The sequence below is a fragment of the Haliaeetus leucocephalus genome, unplaced genomic scaffold (genome assembly GCF_000737465.1).
Source record: "Haliaeetus leucocephalus isolate CR32 unplaced genomic scaffold, Haliaeetus_leucocephalus-4.0 Scaffold696, whole genome shotgun sequence".
NCBI classification, from domain to species: domain Eukaryota; kingdom Metazoa; phylum Chordata; class Aves; order Accipitriformes; family Accipitridae; genus Haliaeetus; species Haliaeetus leucocephalus.
The window spans coordinates 2,038,568-2,061,742 of NW_010973132.1; the positions used below are offsets into that span (position 1 = coordinate 2,038,568).

Consider the following 23,175-nt stretch of genomic DNA (forward strand, 5'->3'; position numbering starts at 1 on the left):
CACAAACCAACCCCCCCCCCCCCCCCCCCCCCCCCCCCCCCCCCCCCCCAAAACCCAGGCAACTTGTCTGTCTAATTTTATGAGTAAGTGAGAATAGCCTTTGTACAGAGCATTGAACACTAAGGCTCTCCCTTATGAATTAAAGAATAGCAGTGTGGCATCGCTGTTCCTACCAACAGTGATGTAGACAGAAGCAAACAGAAGGTTTTCAGAATTTTTCCAAAGCTTTGTAAAAAAACCTATTGAATTGCAGTCTCTCGTGTTAAGTTCTTTGGTCTTCGCAAACCTCTCTGTAATTCTAAACAAGATACGTTGAGGGGGGCAAAGTGCTGGATGATTTATGGAGAAGTATGTAGTATGGCTGCTGTGGCTGCCAGATGCGACTGCCATTCTGGTCCATATGGCAGCAGGGTCTACCTGTTGTGAATTAGTGATTTTTTTTTGCAGGGATAATACTTTACAATTATATAGATGCCATCTTTTAGAAACCTTCTTCTTGAGGTTGTTTTTGCTGGTGTTACTCATAGTACCTAAACTTACTTACAGTGAAAGGGATGAAGAGGAATTGCTTTTTTCTATTTTCAGTTTTATTTGAAGTATTTTACTTAGTTTTTCTTATTTGCATGGGTATTTCACATCACAGGGAGGGGGGAATACATAGGGTGGAAATCATTAAGTAAACTAGAACTCTGAGGAAGTGTAATACTTGATGTTATTTTTTATTTCTTTTTCTGATGGCTTAGATTTCTAGCTATTATCTGTTTTAAAAATGAAACAGTTTTACAAACATCCTATATGTAATATTTTTAATCTCTTCTCTTTTTCATTAAAGGTGGAGATAAACTACAGTAACTAAAGTAAGATAGCTCTGGATACTAGTTTTGCTGTTAAATTAATTTCAAACCCATTAATTGCCTTGCTGGAAGTGAATTCAAGTTTACCAATATGGCTCTGACTGTTACTTTGCTGAACAGTGCTTACTTATGTGGTAGATGCTGCAGTCACAAAGTTTTGCACCCCTTACTTGGACCTCTCCTCAACGATTCCATATCAAAATTATATAGCAGCTACAGGAGGCCAGGGTCACAGCCTGAGAAAAAACCGTCTTGGGAAAATACTGATTTCAGTTTTAAGAAGGGCATTAATGTCTTAAAGACTCAGCTAAGCATGCTGAAAGAGGAGACCAAAGATTACTTGATAGGACCTGGAGGCTATCCACTCAGTCAGTACCTGTTGGAACAGACAAAGGTGTTGTGGGAGTTTCGGAGCCAAGAAGATTTAAATAAATGGGTTATTTCCTCTGATGTAGAGATTGGAGGGAAAAGTGAAGTTTACCTCAAACTGGGTAGGAATAACCAGGCTGCTCTGCTGTATGGAACCCTCAATACGGAAGTGCCTCGTGATGGGGAGACGAAATACAGTGGATATTGTAGTATGAGAGCTAAACCGCCAGTGGTAAGTACAGCTTCATGTTTGCATAGCTTCTGTTACTTAATCGGAGAGCATTTTTATGTAAACCCCGTGACAAGAAGTGGACTGTTGTTTACTGCGGTTGAAACTGATCACTTTCAGGAGTACTAGCTATTCCTTCAGGGATGTAATAGCTGCTGTGTCCTTTGACCTGGAAGGAACTTTTTCTTGGATTTTGTTTTCCTGTCTTAGAAGAGGAATAATATATGTTTGATCATTTACTTATGTACAATAGGGCACCCACTCATTAAGACAGCCCTATTTTCAGCCTCCTTGCAAACGAAGGTCTGTAATGAACCTCTATACCCCAAATTAATATGATTAAAATAGATTATGTCTCTAAATTTGAAGTTAATTGAATGTGTCATAAGGACAAATTTTCTGGGCTTTAACTTGGCCTATTCGTCAGACTTGGTTTAGGGGAATGAGCTCATCTTTTTTCTCACAGGAACAGAAAATAATGCTTTGAAAAGTACTTTTTAAAAGTCTGACTCCTACTGTACATCAGAAAAAGCAAGATACAAATCTTCGATAGCTTGGAATTGACCAAAATGGAACCAGAAATGGATGTTCTTATTATTGATACTTCTTGTTTCATCCCTTATTTTTAAGCACCTTTAAAAGCAAAGGAACATTTTGACTCAGTGTATCAAATGCTTAGCTTTTTAGTCAGTTCTATTGTTTGTGGCTTGCCACAAGTACACAGGTAAAATTTTTTCTGGGCCAGAAACTTGGAGAGCAGAGAATATGAGTAAAATCAATGGGCAGATGAGAGGCAGATGAACACTGATTAATATGGTGGCACTGCGTCAGAGGAACGGAACAGCAAGTTGAATCTCAGTGTGAGTTAAATTTCCTGGACTGCTACTGACTTGTGCAAATGTGACTCAAACTTTCATCTCCTAATTCTGAAGTATTGGAGTGCATCAGTCCATCTTTATAATGCAGTTTGAAATCAGAGGGTGAAAATGTAAATACAAAGGCTTTTCTTTATTTAAGTAAAAAGGCTCAAAACTGGCAAAGCCATTAAATAAAGTAGTCATACGCCTTGTATTAATGTATTGATGATCAACTCATCTTATTACCGATGAGTTGGTAGAAGGACAGTTGATAGGTAACCATAGTAGTGCTGTAAATTAAAGGGGAAACCTCTGAATTTTTGGTGCTAATTTTGACTTGGTTTAAGCAATCCTGGGCAAGAATGGCCCTGACTCCTGCTGCCTCATCGCTCCAAGTGACCTCAGTGTAACTCTGTGTAGACTCTTGGATCTGCCTGTGTGCAAATCACAACACCGGGACTTTTAAGATCTTGGGAAAAAATGCAGTTGAGAATTAGACATGCTTGCAATCCATATAATTATGCACAGTTAATGACAAAAAGTGTTGGGAAACATTAAATGCTTCCAGTGCTTACGTCAGTCTTCAGTAAGGAAAGTTACCACAGGGAATAAATTATCCCACTTCTTCTATTTCTTGTAATTGCCTCTGCATAATCTAGTACTGACCACAGAATATTAAACTTAATGAACTACATAACTAGTGATCCATCACTACAGTGTTTGTGTACTTGCCTGGTAGGAATTTGGTCCTAGGAAGCAGGTCTGATTTCTGATAGTTACAAGATTGCGGTTTATAATTAAAGCATGAGTCCTCAGAGTGGTAATACTGCAATTTGTGGGCTCTGATACAGTGCTGAAGGAAATTCAGTGCAATCAGCAGCTAGTATGATGAATGAGTAACCCAGTTTTCAGTATGTCACAGTAAATATTATTTGACATAATAATGAGGACAGTGATCAAAGCAATAGTGCTCTGTTCTTCATAATGGAAGTTTCCCTCTATTAAGGAGTAATAATTCTTATTTTTTAATAATTTGTAGGGATCTTTTGCTAGGAAGAAGTATTACGACTGGTCAAACTTCAACAGTCTGTATTTACGTGTCCGTGGCGATGGCAGACCTTGGATGGTAAACATTTATACAGACCCTTACTTCTCTCATCAAAAGGATGACCTCTACAGCTACTTCATGTTCACCCGAGGAGGCCCATATTGGGAGGAAATAAAGGTGAACTAATGAGTCTTTCAAACTAATGAGACTGTCTTGGGGGTCCGGGCCATAGCTCTGTGGAAGGGGAATTCTTTCAACAGTCACAGTTTGTTGCTATTGCTGTCCATTCAACAGTGTTTCTGTTATGTATCCTTATACAACAGACTTGTGCCTTTGGCTTGGGAATTCCAAAACTGTAAATCACTGGATTGTGGGAGGGCACGCTGTGTCAGTTGTATTAAAGATTTGATCCACTATACATTCACGTAAACACCTGATGTTAGCTATTACTGGAGTAATAGAATAGGAACAGGGATTGAAGCTTAGCAGGTGTTGCCGGGAATATTCTCTGTGATAACCATCTGGAATACAAATGGACCTAGGCTGGTGTAGGATTTGTACCCTGTGACAGGATTTGCTTAACCTGCTGACTCGCTGGAGCCAGTTGGAGATTCAGAGGTGTGGTTTGTCATTTATGGCCTTCGAACCTGTGACACAGTAATATTTGTAAGAAGTGGGAGTTTTGGCTCTTTCCTGATGAAACTTGGGGAACTTTTGTAATTTGCTGATGCCAATGTTAAGGAGGTTTGCAAATCCTTATGAATTGGCATCGAGAGCTTCACAATACCATTGTCCAATCATGCAAGAACAGCTCACTGTTTCACAGGTGAGGAGTCAGGAGGATGAATATCGGTGTGTTGTTGCTGGTTTGCATGTTTTCCTTTCACCCTCACCAGCCAACCCTCCTGTTTTCTACCTCTTACCACAGCCCCTCCTCTTCGTTGCTCCCACTGCATTCAAAGTCATTTTTACATTATTCTGAATGGCTTTTATAGAGTACTGCTGCCTTGGTATGAAGTTTGCACTATGAAATACACAGCTTGGGTACAGCTGAGCTGTTGATATACATGCATGCTAGACCTTTCATTAATTTCTTTTTTTATGTTGACATGTTATTGGAAGGAGATGTTCTCGATGTAAACAGCCACCTTCTGTGCTGCAGCCTCTCGTTGTGTCCTAACAGGGTAACAGACCTGCACGATGGCTACAAATGGCCACCACAGAGCAGTGTGGGCCTGGAGCTGGCTGCGAGTGGTCAATGAAAGGGTTAATGTGGCCCATTTCTCTATGCCAGTTCTATGCACCCAGCTAATGCTGGTACCAGATGTAGCAGTGTCATTTCATTTACTAAGGCAGGCTTTTTTTTTTTTCCTTAAGTTTTTATGTTAGGTACTGGTGACACTAAAGTCTGGTTTGGCTTTGTTTTGTTTCTTTCAGATTCCATTCTCCAAATTCTTTCTCTCCAGTCGGGGAAGAGTCCAGGATCAGCAACATCCTGTCTGGTTAGACAAGGCAAGTTTTCTATAGGCTTTATCTGTCTGAAATTTCCTTTAAGATTGTATTGTCATGATGTAATTTACAAATCCGTTAATGTTTGTGAATTTGAAATTGAAGGGCCTCTTCTTGTTATAAGGTACTTATTCTTGTGTGCTTATCTTTGCATTTAAATTATCCTACTTTGTGATAGCAGTGTCAGTTTATTTCAAAGGAGCTCCAAAAATATTTTTAAGAGGTCTGTATAACCAAGAAACAACTCAAAACTCACTTGGCTTTTCAAAAAAACAAAAAGGATTTTTTTGGGTTTTTTTTTTTCTTTTTGTTGAGGAATGATCAAAGTGACTAAGAAATCTAAAATGCCAGTTGACACAGTACTGCCAAAAATAATAAAAGTATCATAAACTTTCTTCCTGACAGAAGACTGTCAGGGATATCATGTTGTGAGATTTTGTTTGAGGATGTAGTGTATCAGTGACCTTGATGGTAAGCAGTAAACTGATGTATTTATAGGCTCTTTTTTATTTTTTTTTCAGGCTAGAAAGTCTTAAGTATTAAGTAAACGTGTTGAGTATTTTTTATTTTATTTCTGCAAGTAGGTAGACTAATTCACTGATTCACACGAGGAGACATGTTGGAAAAAATTGTTCCTGTATCTTTTTTTTCTTTTAAATTTCAGTGACCCTCCTATATGTAATTAAGGGCAGCTTAGTACCCAGTGAGTACCAAAAGGAAAACAGTGTTAGAAATATATGTGGGGAGAAAATAAAAGGCCCATTATTTTAATCAGTGTTAGTCACCTGGAATGTTGCATTCAGTTCCTAACTGCCGTAATGAAAAAAAAAAAAAATTAGGAAATATTTGAGGGCAATTCAGTGATTGGCAGCATGAAAACAATCTGTTTAAAAGCAGAAGTTGAGGCTGTAGAAAGCAAGTATGAATGATATGAAGAAGGTGGATCAACTACAAGAAAAGATATGCTTTATGGAAGAAAGTTGTTATAAAAGGCCTATGTTTAAATACAGATGCTGAAGAATTTATCAGGATTTAGAATACAGTCATTCAAAATTGTAAATGAAAACATAAAGTTGTATATGGGGTGTTTGAAAATATTTACCAGGAGTTAAAGGGACAAACCAGTACTTGATCTAAGCATCCTCCACTAAATTTTCATTCCTTGTTATCTTATGCTTAGTATTTCACAGTGGAAACAATGCATTTGCATATAATATGAAGTGTAATTTTACATATGTATTTTAAAGAAACCTAAAAATAGGGGAAGTGGCATGAAGGCAATTGAAGAAATCTTGACAAAATGTCTTGATCCCTCATGGTACTACTATGTGTTTTCCCAGGAACCAGGAAAGGCCTTGTTAAACAGGAATAAAAAAGTTAGGAAACAGCCAATGTATCTAGGTCTTGCCAAGAAATAGATTCTTCAGAGCAGAGAGTTTAGGTGATTCCCGTAGTCACCTGTAACAGTATGAACCAGGAAGATGGAACCTTAAAAACTCTCCAGGCTCCACAAGCCAAGGGGCTGATTGTAGAGCTGGCTTCTGGGGAAGAGATGGCATTTAAAACATTAGAATGATTTGAGAGGAGCGTTGGTGCATTTAATTTCTTTAGCTTTGTTCTATTATTTATTTAGTGTACATTTGCAATATATTTTTAGCCTCAGCCTACAATTATTCATTTGACGCATCCTAGGCATTGTTTTCCTGCATGTACAGCAGTCCTTAAAATCATGGGTGCAGCTCAGACCTGCGCTTGCAGCAGCTGGAGTTTAATAGGTGGCCTGCCGCTGGTGACCCAGCTTGTTCTGAGAACTGCTGACACTGGAGTCTCCAAGAGGTGATTAGTGACACGTAAGAGCTGAGAGTGCTTTCAGGCAAGCCACAGGCTAATAGGAAACATGCCTGAGCCCCCAACATTTTCATGGAATTTATTACAGTTAGAATAAATTTATTTATTTTTAAATTGGAATAGTGGTGGGGTGAACATTAGGGGAAAGGAATAAGGAGAGTTCTTGTATTTAAGAACACTATTCTAATTGGGAAGCAGTGGCTAGGACCCTTGCCTTAATGTAAAACTTGGTAACAAAGTTTCATGCATTTAAAAATGTCTGGTTTGGTGCACTTCCGCGCTATATGAGGTGTATGACTTGATCTAGAATGAAAGTTCTCCTCCGTCCTTAATTACATTCTGTTTGTGTTTCCTGCTCACAAGAGACTATGAAAACGTGTTTGTACACCCAGTTGTGATGAAACTGGCCATACGCAGACCTCGAAGGATACAAATTGCAGTGTTGCTTTAGGCTCAGGGCATTTTTAATAACGGGTTCAACACAGTGGTAGAAAGGCAAATGTGAAGGAGTTTCCCACCGGGGTCTGTATTGAAAATGTGGTATTGAAATGTTCGAGCCTTAAGAAATGCTGCTGTATTTTGAACAAATACCAGTTTAAAGTAGATTGCCATGAACTGTTTGTAAAATATGGAACTGGTAGATACAATTGTGGTTGATTATAACATTATAGAAATACTGTTCTAATGTATGTATCTTTTAATTAGATTAGTACCCTTGGATTCACCATTGGAGATAAAGTAGATGGTCCATTCCAGCTGGAGATTGATTTTATTGGCCTGCTGAACGATAGAGCTCATACAGAAGAATTTGCCTATGAAACATATGAAAAGGTCTAAGTTGGGGTGGTATCTTTTGGGACAGTCTTCATATAGTTGGTTCACTTTTACAACACTTCTTAATGTGTAGCTTAAAGCAACTTGAAGATTCCACGTAAACATTAAAGAGATAAGTGCATGAAGCGTTGGCTGTAGTAATCTGACTAGAGTGACACCGCTGGCATCTTCGAGCTGCCAAATAGAGAATCCTGGAGAGACTGTACATACATGGACTGGAACACAGCCTGAGGAGAGTTGGGATGCGCTCTTACAAAGTAGTAACTGGTGACTGGCTTAATGTTGGCTTCTGTCCTGACCTTTACAGAAATAAAAGTATTTCACGAGCTTGTTGTAGTTCTTTTTTGTACAACAATTTCATTTTCTACATTATATGGTTTGTAGGCAGTTGTAGAACACTCGCATCTGCTAGTTTTAAACTGGAAAAAGCATAATGAGAATTAATACCCTGAGGAATGGTGCTTAAGTGTGACTCAGCTGCTGAAATTTACACAGAGCAGCACCAGAAGTGGAAAAGGCAGAAGTATTTCAACCTTTAGCTTTGGCTCCTCTGAAAAACTAAAAAAAGAAAAAGCTGCCGCTGCCAAGATTGAAACAGTAGCTATGCAGCGGGCTTGGCTTTTAGTTTAGAGCTGTTGATGATAGTCCTACAGCTTTATGGAGCCAAGGGTGTTGAACAGAAGTAGTAAAGCTCCAAGGGTGGGTTGGGGGGAAACCCCCATTGCTGTCTGCTCCCTGAGGAGGCACAGCTCAGCTTAATCAGCACCATTCCAGGGCAGATCAGATCACACTTCTGCTGTGTGCAGTTAGCTTAACTCAGCTGTACTGGAAGAAGTCACAGCCTCAGCTGGTGGCATAGAAGCTCAATACCTCCCTTTTTCCGAGAAGTCTATTTTTTGGTAATTTAAGAAACACTTTAAAGAACAAGTGCTGAATGGTTTCATTTCAGCTGTCACAAACTTAGTCTAATCAAAGCACTGACCTCCACTGCAGTGACCTTGTTTAAGTGTGCTTTGCAAATAATAAATGTTCCTGTATTTTATATGGAAGAGGCCACAATAAAGCAAGCTGAAGCAGTGCCTTGTACTATCATTTTCCTCTTGCACAGAACTGAATAGCTTAAGAGCAAAAGAGGGTGGTTATCGTTTCTAAAGATACCAGAACAAACATGCTTTCATAAAGCCGTAGGCAGGCTAGTCGGCAAGGAAAGCTAGTCACAAAAAAAGACACAGTAGTAAATACAAGTGTGAGCAAAACTAGTGCTATGCTAAGGATGTAGTTATACATAGTACACTAGATGAGATAACCAGTGATAAACAGGGTATATACAAAGTATTTATTATTTCCCCCATTAAGTTTATAAAAAATTGCTTGTTCTTGACACTTGATATAAATGCATATATTTGATAGGACACTAAATCCACTGGAACAATTATCTGCTCAAAATTCTAGCTGAGATTACAACTGCTAAATTACCTTTCCAGCTCCATCCATAATAAATCCAGAAAGATTTTCTGCGTATTTTTTAAAGTAACAATAACAGGTTTTAAATCTAAGGTATTGAATGTGCCTCAACACTACTGTAACCTCTTTTAAGCATCATAGATATGAAAAGCATAAGAATTTTGTTAACATCTGCTATTTACCATAGAAAGGAACAAAACAACCCTAACTGTTCAAAGCATCCAGCTGGCAATTTGTAAAGCCACTTTTCAGTTGTGAATTTTTAAAAATACGGTATTTTACAGTTATATTTTGCTGTATGCTTTTAGTTTTCCAGAGAGCTTGTGTATTTTTTCTTCTCTTGGAACTTCCCTGCTACTTCATAGGCATGCAATTAGAAATGCTGAATAAGTGCTGCAACTGTTGTTACAGAATAAGGACTGATCTGGAGAACAGGGCAAGCAGACATCTCCAACTCCTGCAATTTACCCGTGGAACATTTTGAAGCTTGCTATCTGGAGTGTCCATCCTAGTGGGTAACAAATGCATTCTGATGGAGAAGTCTGTCCTAAGTTGCAAGGAGGCTTCTTGAGCATTGTTTTTCCACTTACATTTTCTCCTTTAACGTCGTTTAGTTAAATGAGTTAGTTAAATGAAAACACTAATAAGCAACTAGAGATAGTTCTAAGCTCCTCAAAGTTCTGAACTCATCTCATCAGGGAAGTTGATCACTAAAACATTACACTCAGATGCATCGTAAGGTCTCATTCAATGCTCTCCGGATTCCACTAGCTAATAGCAACCTGAACCATACACAGACAGCACAAATATTTACAAGACAGGAACAATATTTACAGTGATTTCTTAGATATTTCTTATTCCTCCTAATCCACAGATAGTCCTCTACGGTTTCCGAGAGCCTGAGCCTTTTTCTTTTTTCTCTCTTGCTCATGTTTCTCACGCCTTTCTTCCCTGAAGGGGAAAAAGAAGAGACACAGACCATATCAAGTTATATTAAAGGTAGATACACAAGCAACCAAAGGAATCCGAAGCTGACCAAGGCTTAACATCTGTTTAATCGGTGTGCTGCATTTGCCATGGGCAGAGAAAACAGTACCATTTTGGACTGAATCCAAACATTCAGGCAAATACTTCCGCTTAGACATACAGGTCTAACATTCAAGGTAGCAACATGTCAATATTCACAGCTTCTTCCAAGGTGAAGGTAAGTCTCCAAACGCTAGAACTGATAGCTTTCACAGAATAAAAGTCTATCGGATTCAGAGCTGCCCTCTTTGTTGACCTTCCTGATACTAGACAGACTACTGGAGGCAAAAATTGCTTTTATATTCAAGTATTCTTTCCTGAACTGCCTATTTAAATCCTAAAAAGACAAATGAGTCATCATATTATTTTAAATAACACTATTCATAAAAAGCTAGTGGTGTACTAACCTTGTCTGGAGGTGCGGCTGTTTGTAACCTTTCTTACATGCAGAGATGTTGCTACCAGCAGACTTATTTGGGACAGTATTTTCTTTACATTCTCCCCAAGGCTTTAGTCGTCCTACAATTTAGGGGCAAAAAGAGAGACTATTGAATTACTAGTTTAGTAATTGTGTGCTTAACTTCTTTTCACGAATTTTATACTAGCTAGCCCGGGTTTGCTGGTTGACTTTAAGGTAAAATGCCTCTTCAGCTGTATTACCAGTTTCACCAGCCCATTCCCAAAAAGTAGTTTTTCTATAAGTAGTAACAGGTGACTGTACTCATAAGTAACACTGACCACACAAAGTTCAGCTTCTCACACAACAGTGCACTTTTTAAAGAAAATAAAACCAACCCTCACTGTGTAAGGAATATCTCATATTTCCTGTACATACATCTATTCAGTGGAATACAGGGATGTTTATTATTATATTATGGGCTTTTGGTCATAAAGATTTATTCTTCAGTAGGGAGGCTCTTAAAGCATATATCATACAGAAATTTAACAATCAGTCACTCCACAGACTGTGGGAATCCAGAGAGAAAGGGAAAGGGACAGGAAAAGAGGCTGAAAACTTCGCTATCATGGTTTGTATCAATGCCTTACTTCATGAGCAGTTGAGTGCAAAGGGGCATGACCAACACCGACTGCACAGGATCACAGTACCTTTGTGTGGCTGATACCGAAGGGGCCTTGAGAGACTTGCTTTGAGGTCAAACGTCTTCTTTGTGCTTGTGGGTTCTGCAGCGTGAGCTGCAAACTTGAAGGGGGTGATAACTACAAAAGGCATCAAGATATCATACTTCATTATAGCAGCAAAAACATCACTGCACAAAGCAAGTTGGGAAGTGCCTGCGAAGACCACCATACAACTATCAAGACCAAAGAGCCATTAAATGCTACCATCTGCTACCTCTACAGACAGAATTGCACGAACACAGCTCACTTGAAATAGGGAGCTTTCAGGTCTGGAGAGAGCAAGAGTTGTAGAGTATCAGCCCTTTTGCTCTGATTATGCTATGCAATAGCATATATAACTCCATGTATTTTTCTAGTTCTTCAGAGCAAATCGTGTTTCCTTGTCTCTATGCTTAGTTGGAACCAAGTAAATTTTCTCATCAAAAAAAGAAACATTCTTCCAGAACACACCAGCTTCAGATCAGTAGTGGAACTTTTCTTTCCCCCTAAAAACCATCAATATTGTCATACAACAAGACAGGCAACTCTGGGTTCTTGACCTGCGATAACGTAGAGCTGTGCTGGTGTAGAGATCATTAGTAATCAGAAGACTTCTGCTGCTTCTCACAGAGTTTTAGTTCCCAAGTTAATCAGGGTTGCTGAGGCTGATAATAACAGGTTGTCCTAGAAGCCTGGTGCATGCCAATCCAGCAAGGAGAATGAGACCTCTGAGAGGACATCAGAACTCCTCTCACTGCAGACAGGATCTCCCTGTACCTGTTATATGAATCTTTTGCTACATACTCCCTAAAGGTCTAGAAGATTTTCTATCCTCTTTTCTGTAGGTAGCTAGGTACCATATATTTAAGTCTTAGCACCTAACCATTTTAGTCAAAACACTGGAAGCAAAAGGAAACAAAGAAACTACTGCAGTTTCTAAAGAATCAGTCATTAATTAGAGAATGAAATTAAAACCTGGGTCTATATGACATTAGGTTATAAAAAAATTATATAACGATTCAATAAAATGAGTCTTGATGTGAAAAAAGCCACATATTTACCATCCACTTTACCCTTTGATGCAGTCAGATCATTATTTCTTGCATTTCCCTTGCTGTTATTATGACTCATTAGGTTGCAGCTCTTTTGGTTCTCAGGTGTGCAGATCTCCAAGTATGGAGACATTCTAGATGGAGTCTTGGTAAGAGAGCGTTTATGCTCATTATCTTTTGTGGCTTCCGAGAACCTGAAAATTATTAGAAATATGAAGACAGAGTTAGTCATTTACAAGGAATGTAATGCAGCAGAATACAGAAGGTTCTGTGTTCTACTTTTCTTACAGGTACAAAGTTTTACTGTGTATAAGATGTTCACAGCTTATGTATAAACTGCACTAAAAATACCTTTGCTGGCAATTTTCAAGTTATGAGCCATCATCAATAGCAGCAAGTAATACTAGGAATTACAAAGGACTGACTTTCTTATTATTATGGAGAACAAAATATATTTGGATGCAACAAGCCAGTTGATTTCTTCATCAACTGATATAATTTACTTTAGATTTGGATTCTGTAGTAAAACATTGTATATAAATATTGTTAATTTTAAAATTGAAATTAAGAAAAACTGAAAGAAAATTAACTAACAGAACTCTAGAACACAAAGATCTACAAGAGGAAGAAGCTGGAAATTTTAGTCAAAACACACAAGTTACCTGCATATTCAAGACACACGTGCTGTATGTATATGTGTATATATATACACATGTATACACACATTAAAAATGTGCGTATATCTATAATGAAAGAAAATTCGAAATCTTGCACAAAGTAATACCCTTATCAAAAAGGTAGAGAACAAGCTGAAAGCCTGCAAGATACGGAAAGACAGTGAGTAAGTGTTGAAGAAAGCAGTATTTTGCAGGCTAGCAAGTTTATGGATGAAGTGCAGCTTGCAAGATCCACCTCAGCACATCTTTGGACAAATGGAATGGAAGCAAATTCTAGAAGTGTTGTTCTGTTTTATGTATTGCTAAGAATGAAGTAGGGCTGCAGTGAAGACAGTAAAGATTATCCAATAGGACACCAGAGGCAGAATGAATATTGTTTTCATTCGTTGTTATCTATTGAGATCAAAGATAGCATATTTAATGTAGAAACAAAGCCAGTAAGATTATGAGCTTGATTTTACAAGGAACCTGTATTCCTGACCTTTGAATAGCAGAAGAACTGCATTGAAAAGTCCCATAATTATTTATTAGGAGATGTCAATATTAGAAGTCGCACTATCTGACTTAATAATAACAATCCCACACACGCTTTATTCAGGGACAAAAAAGTTTCAGCAGCTATAATCTTGGCATGCAAAAGTTGAGAAAAGAAGGTTATCAGAGAAATGGGAAGTAACACAACCAAGACCTGAGATTAACTGGGTATCGTTAGCAGGGGGAAAAGGGTAAGGGTAAATTATACAATGTCTAAATCTGAACTTCAGTCACTGTGGAAAGTTTAGTAAACTGAATAAAGTTAGAATTAGCACAATAGTTAGAAAACCAACAAAGAAACAGTAGAGACAAGGATTTTTACTGAAAAGAAAACCAGGCGAAAGGGCATTCATCAGTGGAGTACCGTACAGACTGTCCTTCCGATTCCCTCTTTTAAAATGGTTTTTGTTCAAGACTTTAGAAAAATTAGTAATAAGCTGGTAAAATTTACCAATAACAAAAGTTCATGAAATATTAACATAATAGAGAATTAGATTACTGTGTAGGAATAATGAAGTGTGCATGATGTTTTAAAAGGAAATTAGATGAAATTTAATAGCATTGAGTATGAGCTCATTCATATAGCAGCTCCTCATGACTTTCTAGTGGTCAACTTGATTCCCATCTGCAAGAAACAATCTGCTTATAGTAATCAATCACAAGATGAGCCCCTGCTGTGACATCGGCAGGGAGGTGGGGGTGGGAAAAGAGTACCCCAAAAAACCACAAATGATGAGTCCATTGTGAGACTCACCTGGAATACTGCAGAGTTCTGGTTAAGTAATCTCAAGATAAATTATTTCAGGTATAACAGAGACTATTAGGTTGCCTGACAAAATGGAAAACCTAACAGTAAGAGAAGAAAAATAATGTGGCTTGGTTGGTTTAGTGACATGAAAGCTGAAAGAGATGCAAGATTCCTCCACCATGAGACATCAAAATGAAGAATCAAGATAGTTACAGCACAGTAAGGCTTAAATCAACCATAAAGCTAGGCTGAAAGTTAGTAATCAGAATTAGTCTCATGTAGTTCATGCTTGGAATATAAATAGTCAACTCAGTCAGTGTTGATTATTTCACATGTATCACACCCAATTGCTCACTGGTAGTTTCAGTTTGTCTTTTTACCTGACATTCATTTTGGTTGTTGAAAGGACAGGATTAAGTGAAGATTTCCTAGATAAAATACTCCGATTGGCAGCGTTCAGACAACTGCGTGGTGAGCGCCGGAGGTTATTAGGAGTGCAGGTGGCGGAGAATCTGCCTCTTTCTGAATTTGGGCTGAATAAAAATGTTTTGCCACTGGTTTGTTTCTAGGGAAAAGCAAGTAATGAATTAGCACACTGCTAAAAAAAAATTATCAGAAAAGCAGCTAAGAGGAATGGAAAATACAAAGTGAATCAGAAGCATAGTCTCTTCAGTTTTTCCCCTTTTTTCTTTAAAAGCATATTTTAAATATAAGTCATTCTATTATTATTAAACTGATCTGAAAACACATACCTTAGAATTGTTATGTGGAGTGCCTTTTTCCGGTGCTCTTAAAGGATTCGATTTTTTGGCTAGCACCTGCCAAAAGTAGTTTGTCTTAAGTATACATTGATACAACGTATGCCATAGAAGAGAAAAGTGTAGTGGTCAGGAGTTTCAGTGTTACTGCCTTGGTATGGCCATTGACATATTCATTCATATATTCATTGATACATTACTGTCACTTTTCTAGGGTCTGCCACTCTGAAAGAGGCCCTATCAGCAGCTTTTACCCAAGCAAGTGTGAAATACAAGAACTGAGAATGGGAGCCACTGAGAACAATATATGTTGCATGTATTTTAAAGGAGAGTCATATCCAGTCATTGGACAATGGTTCTCTAAGGCACAAAAATAGGAACTTGATATTTAAATCCCAGTCTTTGAAAAATAACCCATCCCCTTGGTTAAGTTCTGCAGCAATTCAAACAGTTTTAAACAAAAGCTCCAGGAGATCCTTCACAGAAGTAATTGTGAGGTAATTATTTTTACTCAAAACTGACAAGTTATTTGTTGGTTCCTATAACTATAACCATGTACTGTTAATATATAAAAACTTATATAACTACACAAGTGGTATACAAATAACTATATATAACTAGTTATGCAGGACTGCAGTTAAATTTCAGTGATCATAACATTCCATTGCACGTACACATCACCAGCTACTTACTGCTCTAAAGAGACCCTACAGGACTTTTACAGAGAGGCTCTAGAAATAAATGAATTCGGGAACAATGGATATCTTCCTATGTTACCCTTTACCTTGACTTCGTTGAGAGAACTGCTGCAGTTTTCAATAATTTTTTTTTTCCTCTCAAGGTAGTCAGCAATAGATTCCATTTTCTTGAAGTGAGCCTCGTGCAACTTTTTGAAGTCTAAGAAGTTCCAAAAAATAAGAAGAGTCACATCTCTGATAAGCAGCTGAAGAAGTTTACTACTTAATAGGAGAATCTTGCAACACCTATCATTATGGCCTCAAAGAAAATATAACGTGTCCCTCTAATTAAAGACTGTATACACAGGTAGCCAAACAGTATGAAATAGAATCTATTTCACCAGCTACACGGCCAGTTACCTGGTGCATGCTCTGGAGAATTATATAATCATCAGATGGTTTGGGTTGGAAGGGACCTTTAAAGATCACCTAGTCCAACCCCTAAATTCTGCAGTTCAAGAAAAAAAAGAAATACTTCCAAATTTTAAATGAATGAATGTATTTTACGAAGTGATGAAAATGAGTTAATACATAGTTATATGGCACAACAGCAGTATTTATAAAGTGAAAACTAAACAAGCAGGAGTAATAGCATGTCTTCCTACCCTTTGTTGTTTTGAAAATCATGAATGCAAGTATTATAACCAGAAGATGAAGTGTTCAAAGAACCAGTTTTATAACACACATGCGACTCATTTACTACTATGAATCTACAAGTTGGAAGATACACCTTGAAACGTAACTTTTGGGAACTTTTTTGGTTGCTTGCATTTCAAAGAGTGAATGTTCTCTTCTTCAAGTAGAAACAGAAATTTGAGTTGTAAAAAACTCTAAGTCAAGTCTCCCTTCACACAGACAACACGTCTATTTCTAAAGATGGTAAGTTATCTTACTTGGTGTAGTAGCCTTCATTCCTGTTTTCCCAGACCTAGATGCACAGCCTCCATATAAAGGGATCTTCCCTTCTGCATGACGAGCACCACCTGGTACAGTAAGATTAGGCAAAATCATTAGAACTTCTGGAAAATATTTTAATGCCATCACAATCTTTTTAAAAGTATTTGTTCCAAAAACACACCTTATCTCCTCAAAGTGGGTTTAGGTTTCGAGAAATAAAAACATCAGCTGGAATAGATATGTCCTAAGTCTCTCAAAAGCCTTTTAAATGGTATGTCAGTAACAGCATGTCTCGACAAACTACAAGCCCAGCATGAATCTTACAGTCACACTAGGTTATTATCTTTTGATAGTAAAGTATTTCACAGGGGAACTTAACAAAAAACTACGCTTGCGGTAAGCAAAACAATTTTAAATTCATAGGTCTTGATCTGTTTAATAAGCTAGTGTTTTTTAAATGTTGATAACAAAGAAGAAATACCTTTTGGCCAGCTTTTCTGCCCACTGCCTTATATACATATACAGAGTTTAAGGTTTTTTTATCATCTCTGCTCTTGGGTATAGTATTAAGCTCATGTTCACATTTTCATGATTAAATTTTATTACAAAAAAATCAGGTAAAGACTTCACATCAAGTTCAATATTTGCATATCGAAAGCAAACATTTGCTTTTCTATTAATTCACATCTGCTTTAAAGTAAACTTGGATGACCTCAATATATTGAAAGAAATCCTCGCTGGAAGCAAATAATGGGGGGTTGTTGAAAATAATTGTTGAAAAAATCAACTTTTCACCAATAAATGCAGAGATAGTATTTTTTTGTCACACAGTTCTCGCTATCTGCAATTACTGAAAAAAAGAAAAACAAACCAAAAACCAGAAAGCACTTCAGGTACTTATAATTACAGTTATAGGAAGAGACGAGTACTGTGCCAACTGTCAGCATGAATACTGCCTCAACTAAAGCATCCTCTACATATTCTATTGATTCTGTTTTTAAAAGAAACTTAATTGAAGATCCTAATTTTCTACATTAGTTTCAAAATTATAGATAGCCTCCAATAAGAATGTCCTTGTAAATTCTGTTGAACAGCAAAAATGTGCATAATACAACCCAAGGACTACATACACTTAAGTCTAATAGGAGCAAATAATGGTAGGTATCTTATTTGACAGACCCACAATATCAATAAATTATCAGATTGGGCAAACTCATTTGTTCGTGTCAGCTGCATGCACAAAGGACCAGGGGAGAAATTCATATTTTCAGCAGCATCGTGTTTGAAGGCCTAAAAAAGCCACCAGATAGAAAAATGATCCACTCTAATACATTCAGATATTGCTAGGCAGTTTAAACAAATTATAAAGGATTCTGTGTGTATGTCCTTTTCTACTAATTTTACTCCTGGGAAGAAAATGACACCACCTATTCATCTGCAGGAAAAGAAAAATGAAGCACGAGGAAGCGAGCTCTCCCTTTCTTGCCACTTTTTAAAGGAGCCAAGTAACATCTCAGGGGTATTCCAAAAGGCACTAATTCTAAACGAGGTGCAAGACTCAAATACACTGAGACCTTCGAGAACTCCTTCACTAAAAACATCAGGTCCAGAGTTACGAAGTCAAAGCCAGCAGAATTCCTACATTGCAGAATTCATGGATTTGTGTTACAATATATTAAACAAACAAGTACACAAACTCAAATGAGATGGATTGTTTCTGGTATCTCCAAATAAGGTACTGATCACCAGACATGCCACAAAAATCTTTGCAGACACAATAAAATAACCAGAAGGCACATTTTAAGTAGTACAAATTATTAAACTTACTTTTTTGGAATTTTCTACTTACATTCACCTCCACTACTTTTAGTAGAAGTCTTCTCTAGTTGTTCTTTCTGACCAGTACCCATCCCCGGATTCTCAATAGCTGTCTTTTTAGTTACTTTTTCCTTATTTTGGAATACCTTCTGTCCCTTTTCATGCTCACCCCGAGGCACTTCGTTTTCTTTCATGTCAGAATGCTCCTGCAGTTTAAATATAGTTCATTTAAACAGTTTGTTCCAACTGGATATAAAGAAAGGCTGTTGTTCTGAGAACAGTCAGTCAGTGGAACAGGTTACCCAGAGAGGTTGCGTAGCCTCCATCCTTAGAGGTTTTCAACACCAGATTAGATAAAACCTTAAGCATTGTGGTCTAACCTCATAGTTGACTGTGCTTTGATTAGGAGATTGAGCAAGAGACTTTCTGAAGTCCAACCTGAATTAACCTGTGAAATACTTATCCTGTTATTTCACAAACAGATCTGGATCAGAAAGCTTTCACCTGCACAGCTCTAGTATAAAATTGCCTTTATTGACAAAAGTTAATTATTTGCAAGTAAAAATAAATTCACTGGCTATGTTACTTTTTACTATTGTAGCTTTGGTTACTCTACAATTCTCTAACACTAACAGACTAACACTCCTCATTTTCTCATTTCCCTCCTCTAAGTCTAAATCAGTAAAAGTCTTTCACACAGTTCTTAGTTCACCCACTACTTGTATGCAATTCTAGAGAAAAATAATTCTACCCCTATCTCACCTTGAAACTTCCCCTCCCTCAGTCATAAAACCCATCAATAAAGAACCCACTGAGAGGAGTGGGAATTAAAAAATTGTGAGGTTTAGGCAATCATCCAATTTCTGTTTTATTTTTCTATATAAAGAAAGTTAAAACAGCCTTATTTTAGATAAATTCTGAAACTAGTCTAATATTCAGAATACTATGATGAACTAGTGAAAGCAGTCTTACATTCAGATAAAGCGTTTGGAATTGTGTATTCCTTAGAAGAATTTAATTTATTTCCTTGAAGTAATGACTAACAAGTAATCTCTGTTCATTATGGAGTAGCACATAGTCAAGATAGAGAAAATCAGTGCTATGAAGTACAGAAGAGAAGACCAGTACCACAATGTTTGCATATGAAATTCTTATACACACACATGGATATATATATATAAAAATGTATACCACCTGCTAAATGGTGGTAGGAAAAAAAAAAAAAATCAAGTGTGTTTAAGTTATGCTTGGGGAAGGAGGGGTGGCCAGCACACAAAACCAAGCAATGTAAATCACCTCTTTCTCATCAGAAAGCCCTGTATTTTCTCTGCTGGTATTAATTTCGTCATTGGAGTTCCTCTTTTTTCTTGTTATTTTCTTTTTACCACGTCTTTTTGTAATAAAACACACTGAATCAGGCATGATTTTCTCCTGATTGCTCAGTTCATCCGATTCGATGGAAGCAGATGCACTTTTTTCAGAGTCCTGTAGCAGAAAAATACTATGTGTAACATATCTGACACAAACATAAATTAGATACTACAAAGAGACAGTTTCAATTTTATTATTGAAAAAAGTATTTCACACAGAGGAAAAACAGAAGCATGCCATTTAGTAGCATAGTAATCCAGAAACTGGCAATATCTAGATTTCCCTAAACTTCATTGTTTGAAGACTTTAAAAAGAAGTCCTACAGTTGTTTTACTATATAGCATTTTAATAAGATTATAAAAACCTAATACTCTATATTTGAAATCTGACTTGCATGATGCTGTGACCCTCCCAGATTTGTACATTTCTGTGGAATACTCTTCATTAAAAAAAATCAGAGCCTCTTTCACGCTTGTTAAAATTAAAAATAAGCTGAAAAGGATTAGACCAGTTCCTCAAACCTTTAAAGATGATTTTAAAGGAAGCACTTAAAAGGAGACATATTTTAGAAAAAGCAGATACCAATTCACTTTCTATCAAAAATGTAAAAAGCATCACCATACCCAACAGTTCAGCTTACAGAAGAGAAAACTTTTTTTAAAAGTTAAGAAAACAACACATTAAGAGATGAATAAAGGAAACATCACAATTGTGACACTTTCATTATAGTATCAGTGTAAGTAAATTTTAGTAGATGTAAAAAGCTTTCTGATGAGCGTCTAGTCCCTTCCATCCAGGCATGGAAAATGAATAAAATATTTTTATATTTGGTACTGAGTAGCGTCTGGAGCTAAACAGGCAAGAATTAAGATTTGTTCAATGGAAATTAATTGTTAGTGTTCACAGAGAATAATTTTGTACTGATGCTGAAAAATACATTGTTAATTTTGGCAGCCAAAAGGAAATCAGCTTTGGGTCATATAGGAGGCCACTTCAAAGCTAATATTAGCACTTCTGTTTCTATCAGTACATGAGTGCATTAAACTAAAGGCTCTATTAAGGAAAAAGTATTTTTATTACAGTTCACGTCATGGTAAAAAACCAACCTTCAGTACATGCCCTGCTCTACTGGTTACAAAGTTAGGTCTATCTCTCTTAAAAAGAATAGCTGATTTATCATCTATTACCATATTTTCATTTTCTTGTTTTGTTCCATGAAAGTGTTGCTTCAGTGCTTTCAACAATTTGTCTGCCTGGAGAGAAATCAAAACAACATATGAAGCAAATATTGCATTAAGTCATCAAACAAAAAACTGCATAAACACAGCTAGTGTCCTATAAACTGATCCAACAAACAAGCGGAATGTTTCCTGAATCCGATGGAACAAGGCATGCCTAGAGCTTCATGCAAGTCAGTTAAATTAGAGAAAGTGCTTAAGGCTGCAGATAAATACATAGCATAGTCCCCACAGAGGCACAAATTTCCCCGACTAGTTTTCTTCCGGTCTGTCTGTTCTCAAGGATGAATGAGACTGACTGTTTCTAACAGCACTGCATAGCTGAACATGAATTAAAATTGTATCAAATTTCTGCAATAACTTCTGTCTTGGCCATACTACATACAAAGCATTCTTCTCATCCCTGGCATATATTCAACAGTAATAGCAATAAAATAACAGCAACAAAATTACATCATTGATACTTTAGGCTATGAAAGACTCTTAAATACCTAATTGGAAAGGTCAGCATAAAATCAAACCTGGACTAGAAGTTTAAGAACAGAATAACCTAGGACTAAAACCCCAAGCAGAAGTCTTATTGGCCCTGTCAGGACAGCGACTTCCTTTGTCCACTTAAGTCGTGGATCTTCTTTCTTTTAAGGCTTTAAGGTTTCTCCCACTGACAGTGCAGCAGCCTGACTGCTGCCGAGTGGTTCACTGGCAGTGCCTACCAGGAGAGATCAGGCCACTGTCACAAATCTGTAGCTCAAGGCAAAAGAGATGGGTGCATGCTTATTTCTCGTTCTTAACCACGCACGGCTGGTAAACAAACACAGGCACTCCCTTCCCTTAAGACACCCTATTGTTATTATTCTTCCGACTCAGACTCGTAAAAAACCCCACCCACCCACCAAAACACTCCAAACGAACCCAAAACCCAAACCACAGCTACCCACAACAACAGCGCGGTAACCCGTCGCGGACACGGCGGCGCTGAGCACCCCGGGGGTGCAGCGTGGGGCGGCCCCGCGCCCTCCCCTTCTCGGTGCCTCCGGTAAAACGGAGCCCCGCGTCATCAGCTCGTTTCTTTGAGCGTATTCCCGTCACGAAGGTGTTACGGGGGGACAGGACGGACCCGTTCCCTACGCGACACCCGCTCCCCCTCAGCTCCCGGCCGGGCAGAGGGGGGAACGCCAGAGCCGAGGCCGCTCTTCAGAGAACGGGCGGGCGGGGAAACCGGGAGCTTCCCTCACCCGAGATCCCCGGCGCCGCTCCCTCCCAGCCGCGGCAGCTGCCCCCGCCTCACCCGGAGGTTGGCCTTCAGGCCGGCGGCCTTTGCGATCCGCTGGAGCTCGACGTATTTCAGCGATTCCAGCTGCTGGAGGGAAGAGAGCGCCATGGCGCCGACGCCTCACCGCCGCCAACCGCCGCACTTCGAATCTCGCGCTCAACCGACGCGGCGCGGGCGGGCCCCGCCCCCGCCGTTCGAACGCGCTCGCCGCGCCAGGCCATTGGCTGGACGAGGCAAAGGGGTGGAGCCTGGAGCGGGCACGGAAACCACCAGTGGCGGCGCGGCCCCCGGGGCGTGCTTTTTTTTTTTTTTTTCAAACGCGATAGGCGGCCGCCGGCGGGGGAAAAGCCCTGCCCTTCTCCTCATTGATTGGGCGACGGAAAGACTCGGTGCGGCGCACTTCCCAATAGCCTCGGGGGATGAGGGTCGACGCGCCCACCCGTTGTCCAATGGCAAGGCGGGTCTGCTGAAGCGCGCTCCAACCGTGAGGCGGGGGAAGGCGGGCGCCGCGCTCGAACGAGGGGCGGGAGAAGATGGCGCTGCGCTCGCGGCTGAGGGAGCTCTTCCAGGACGCGCAGCCCGGCGGCGGGCTCATCACTGTGGAGGAGCCGCCGTCCCCCGACGGCGCCTCATGGGTCTTGCGGTCGCCGCCGGCGTCGCCACCGCGGGGGCAGGGGCCGCTGCCGAAGGACTGCGCCGTGTTCCAGTGCCGCGGTTGCTGGGCGGTGCTGGGGGACTCGCTGCACCTCTGCGCGGAGGAGGAGCAGCGGCTCGGCCTCCTCGTCTGCTTCAGTCAGTGCCCGCCCGGAGGCCTGGGGGCCGGGGAAGGGTGTGCCTGGCCCCGTCCGCCGGGGCAGGGCTGGGCCGGGGACCGGGCCTGAGGGGGCGGCCGGGGTGAGGTCGGTGCGGGCTTTG

The 23,175-nt window shown here is 39.2% G+C and overlaps 3 protein-coding genes across 3 annotated transcripts in view; 2 read left to right on the top strand and 1 right to left on the bottom strand.

Moving 5' to 3' along the window:
- NDUFAF1 (NADH dehydrogenase (ubiquinone) complex I, assembly factor 1) overlaps positions 1 to 7,873 on the top strand; it is an 8,931-nt gene extending 1,058 nt beyond the window's left edge. Inside the window, exons 2-5 of the mRNA XM_010580079.1 lie at positions 1,310 to 1,455; positions 3,349 to 3,534; positions 4,795 to 4,869; positions 7,420 to 7,873. Coding sequence (XP_010578381.1) covers positions 1,435 to 1,455; positions 3,349 to 3,534; positions 4,795 to 4,869; positions 7,420 to 7,551 — 414 coding nt within the window. The 5' untranslated portion in view covers positions 1,310 to 1,434 and the 3' untranslated portion in view covers positions 7,552 to 7,873. The remainder of the gene's footprint in view (positions 1 to 1,309; positions 1,456 to 3,348; positions 3,535 to 4,794; positions 4,870 to 7,419) is intronic.
- A 1,780-nt stretch (positions 7,874 to 9,653) lies between these two features.
- NUSAP1 (nucleolar and spindle associated protein 1) lies at positions 9,654 to 22,380 on the bottom strand. The gene is made up of 12 exons (XM_010580080.1): positions 22,276 to 22,380; positions 20,937 to 21,002; positions 19,675 to 19,863; positions 18,410 to 18,584; positions 16,557 to 16,646; positions 15,711 to 15,823; positions 14,921 to 14,986; positions 14,549 to 14,733; positions 12,219 to 12,403; positions 11,146 to 11,256; positions 10,446 to 10,557; positions 9,654 to 9,963 (listed from the first exon to the last, which is right to left on the bottom strand). The coding sequence occupies exons 1-12, from the start codon at positions 22,366 to 22,368 to the stop codon at positions 9,876 to 9,878; spliced, it is 1,473 nt and encodes a 490-aa protein (XP_010578382.1). The 5' UTR covers positions 22,369 to 22,380; the 3' UTR covers positions 9,654 to 9,875.
- Positions 22,381 to 22,793: 413 nt separating this feature from the next.
- OIP5 (Opa interacting protein 5) overlaps positions 22,794 to 23,175 on the top strand; it is a 4,667-nt gene continuing 4,285 nt past the window's right edge. Inside the window, exon 1 of the mRNA XM_010580204.1 lies at positions 22,794 to 23,052. Within this exon, the coding sequence (XP_010578506.1) occupies positions 22,794 to 23,052 (259 nt within the window). The remainder of the gene's footprint in view (positions 23,053 to 23,175) is intronic.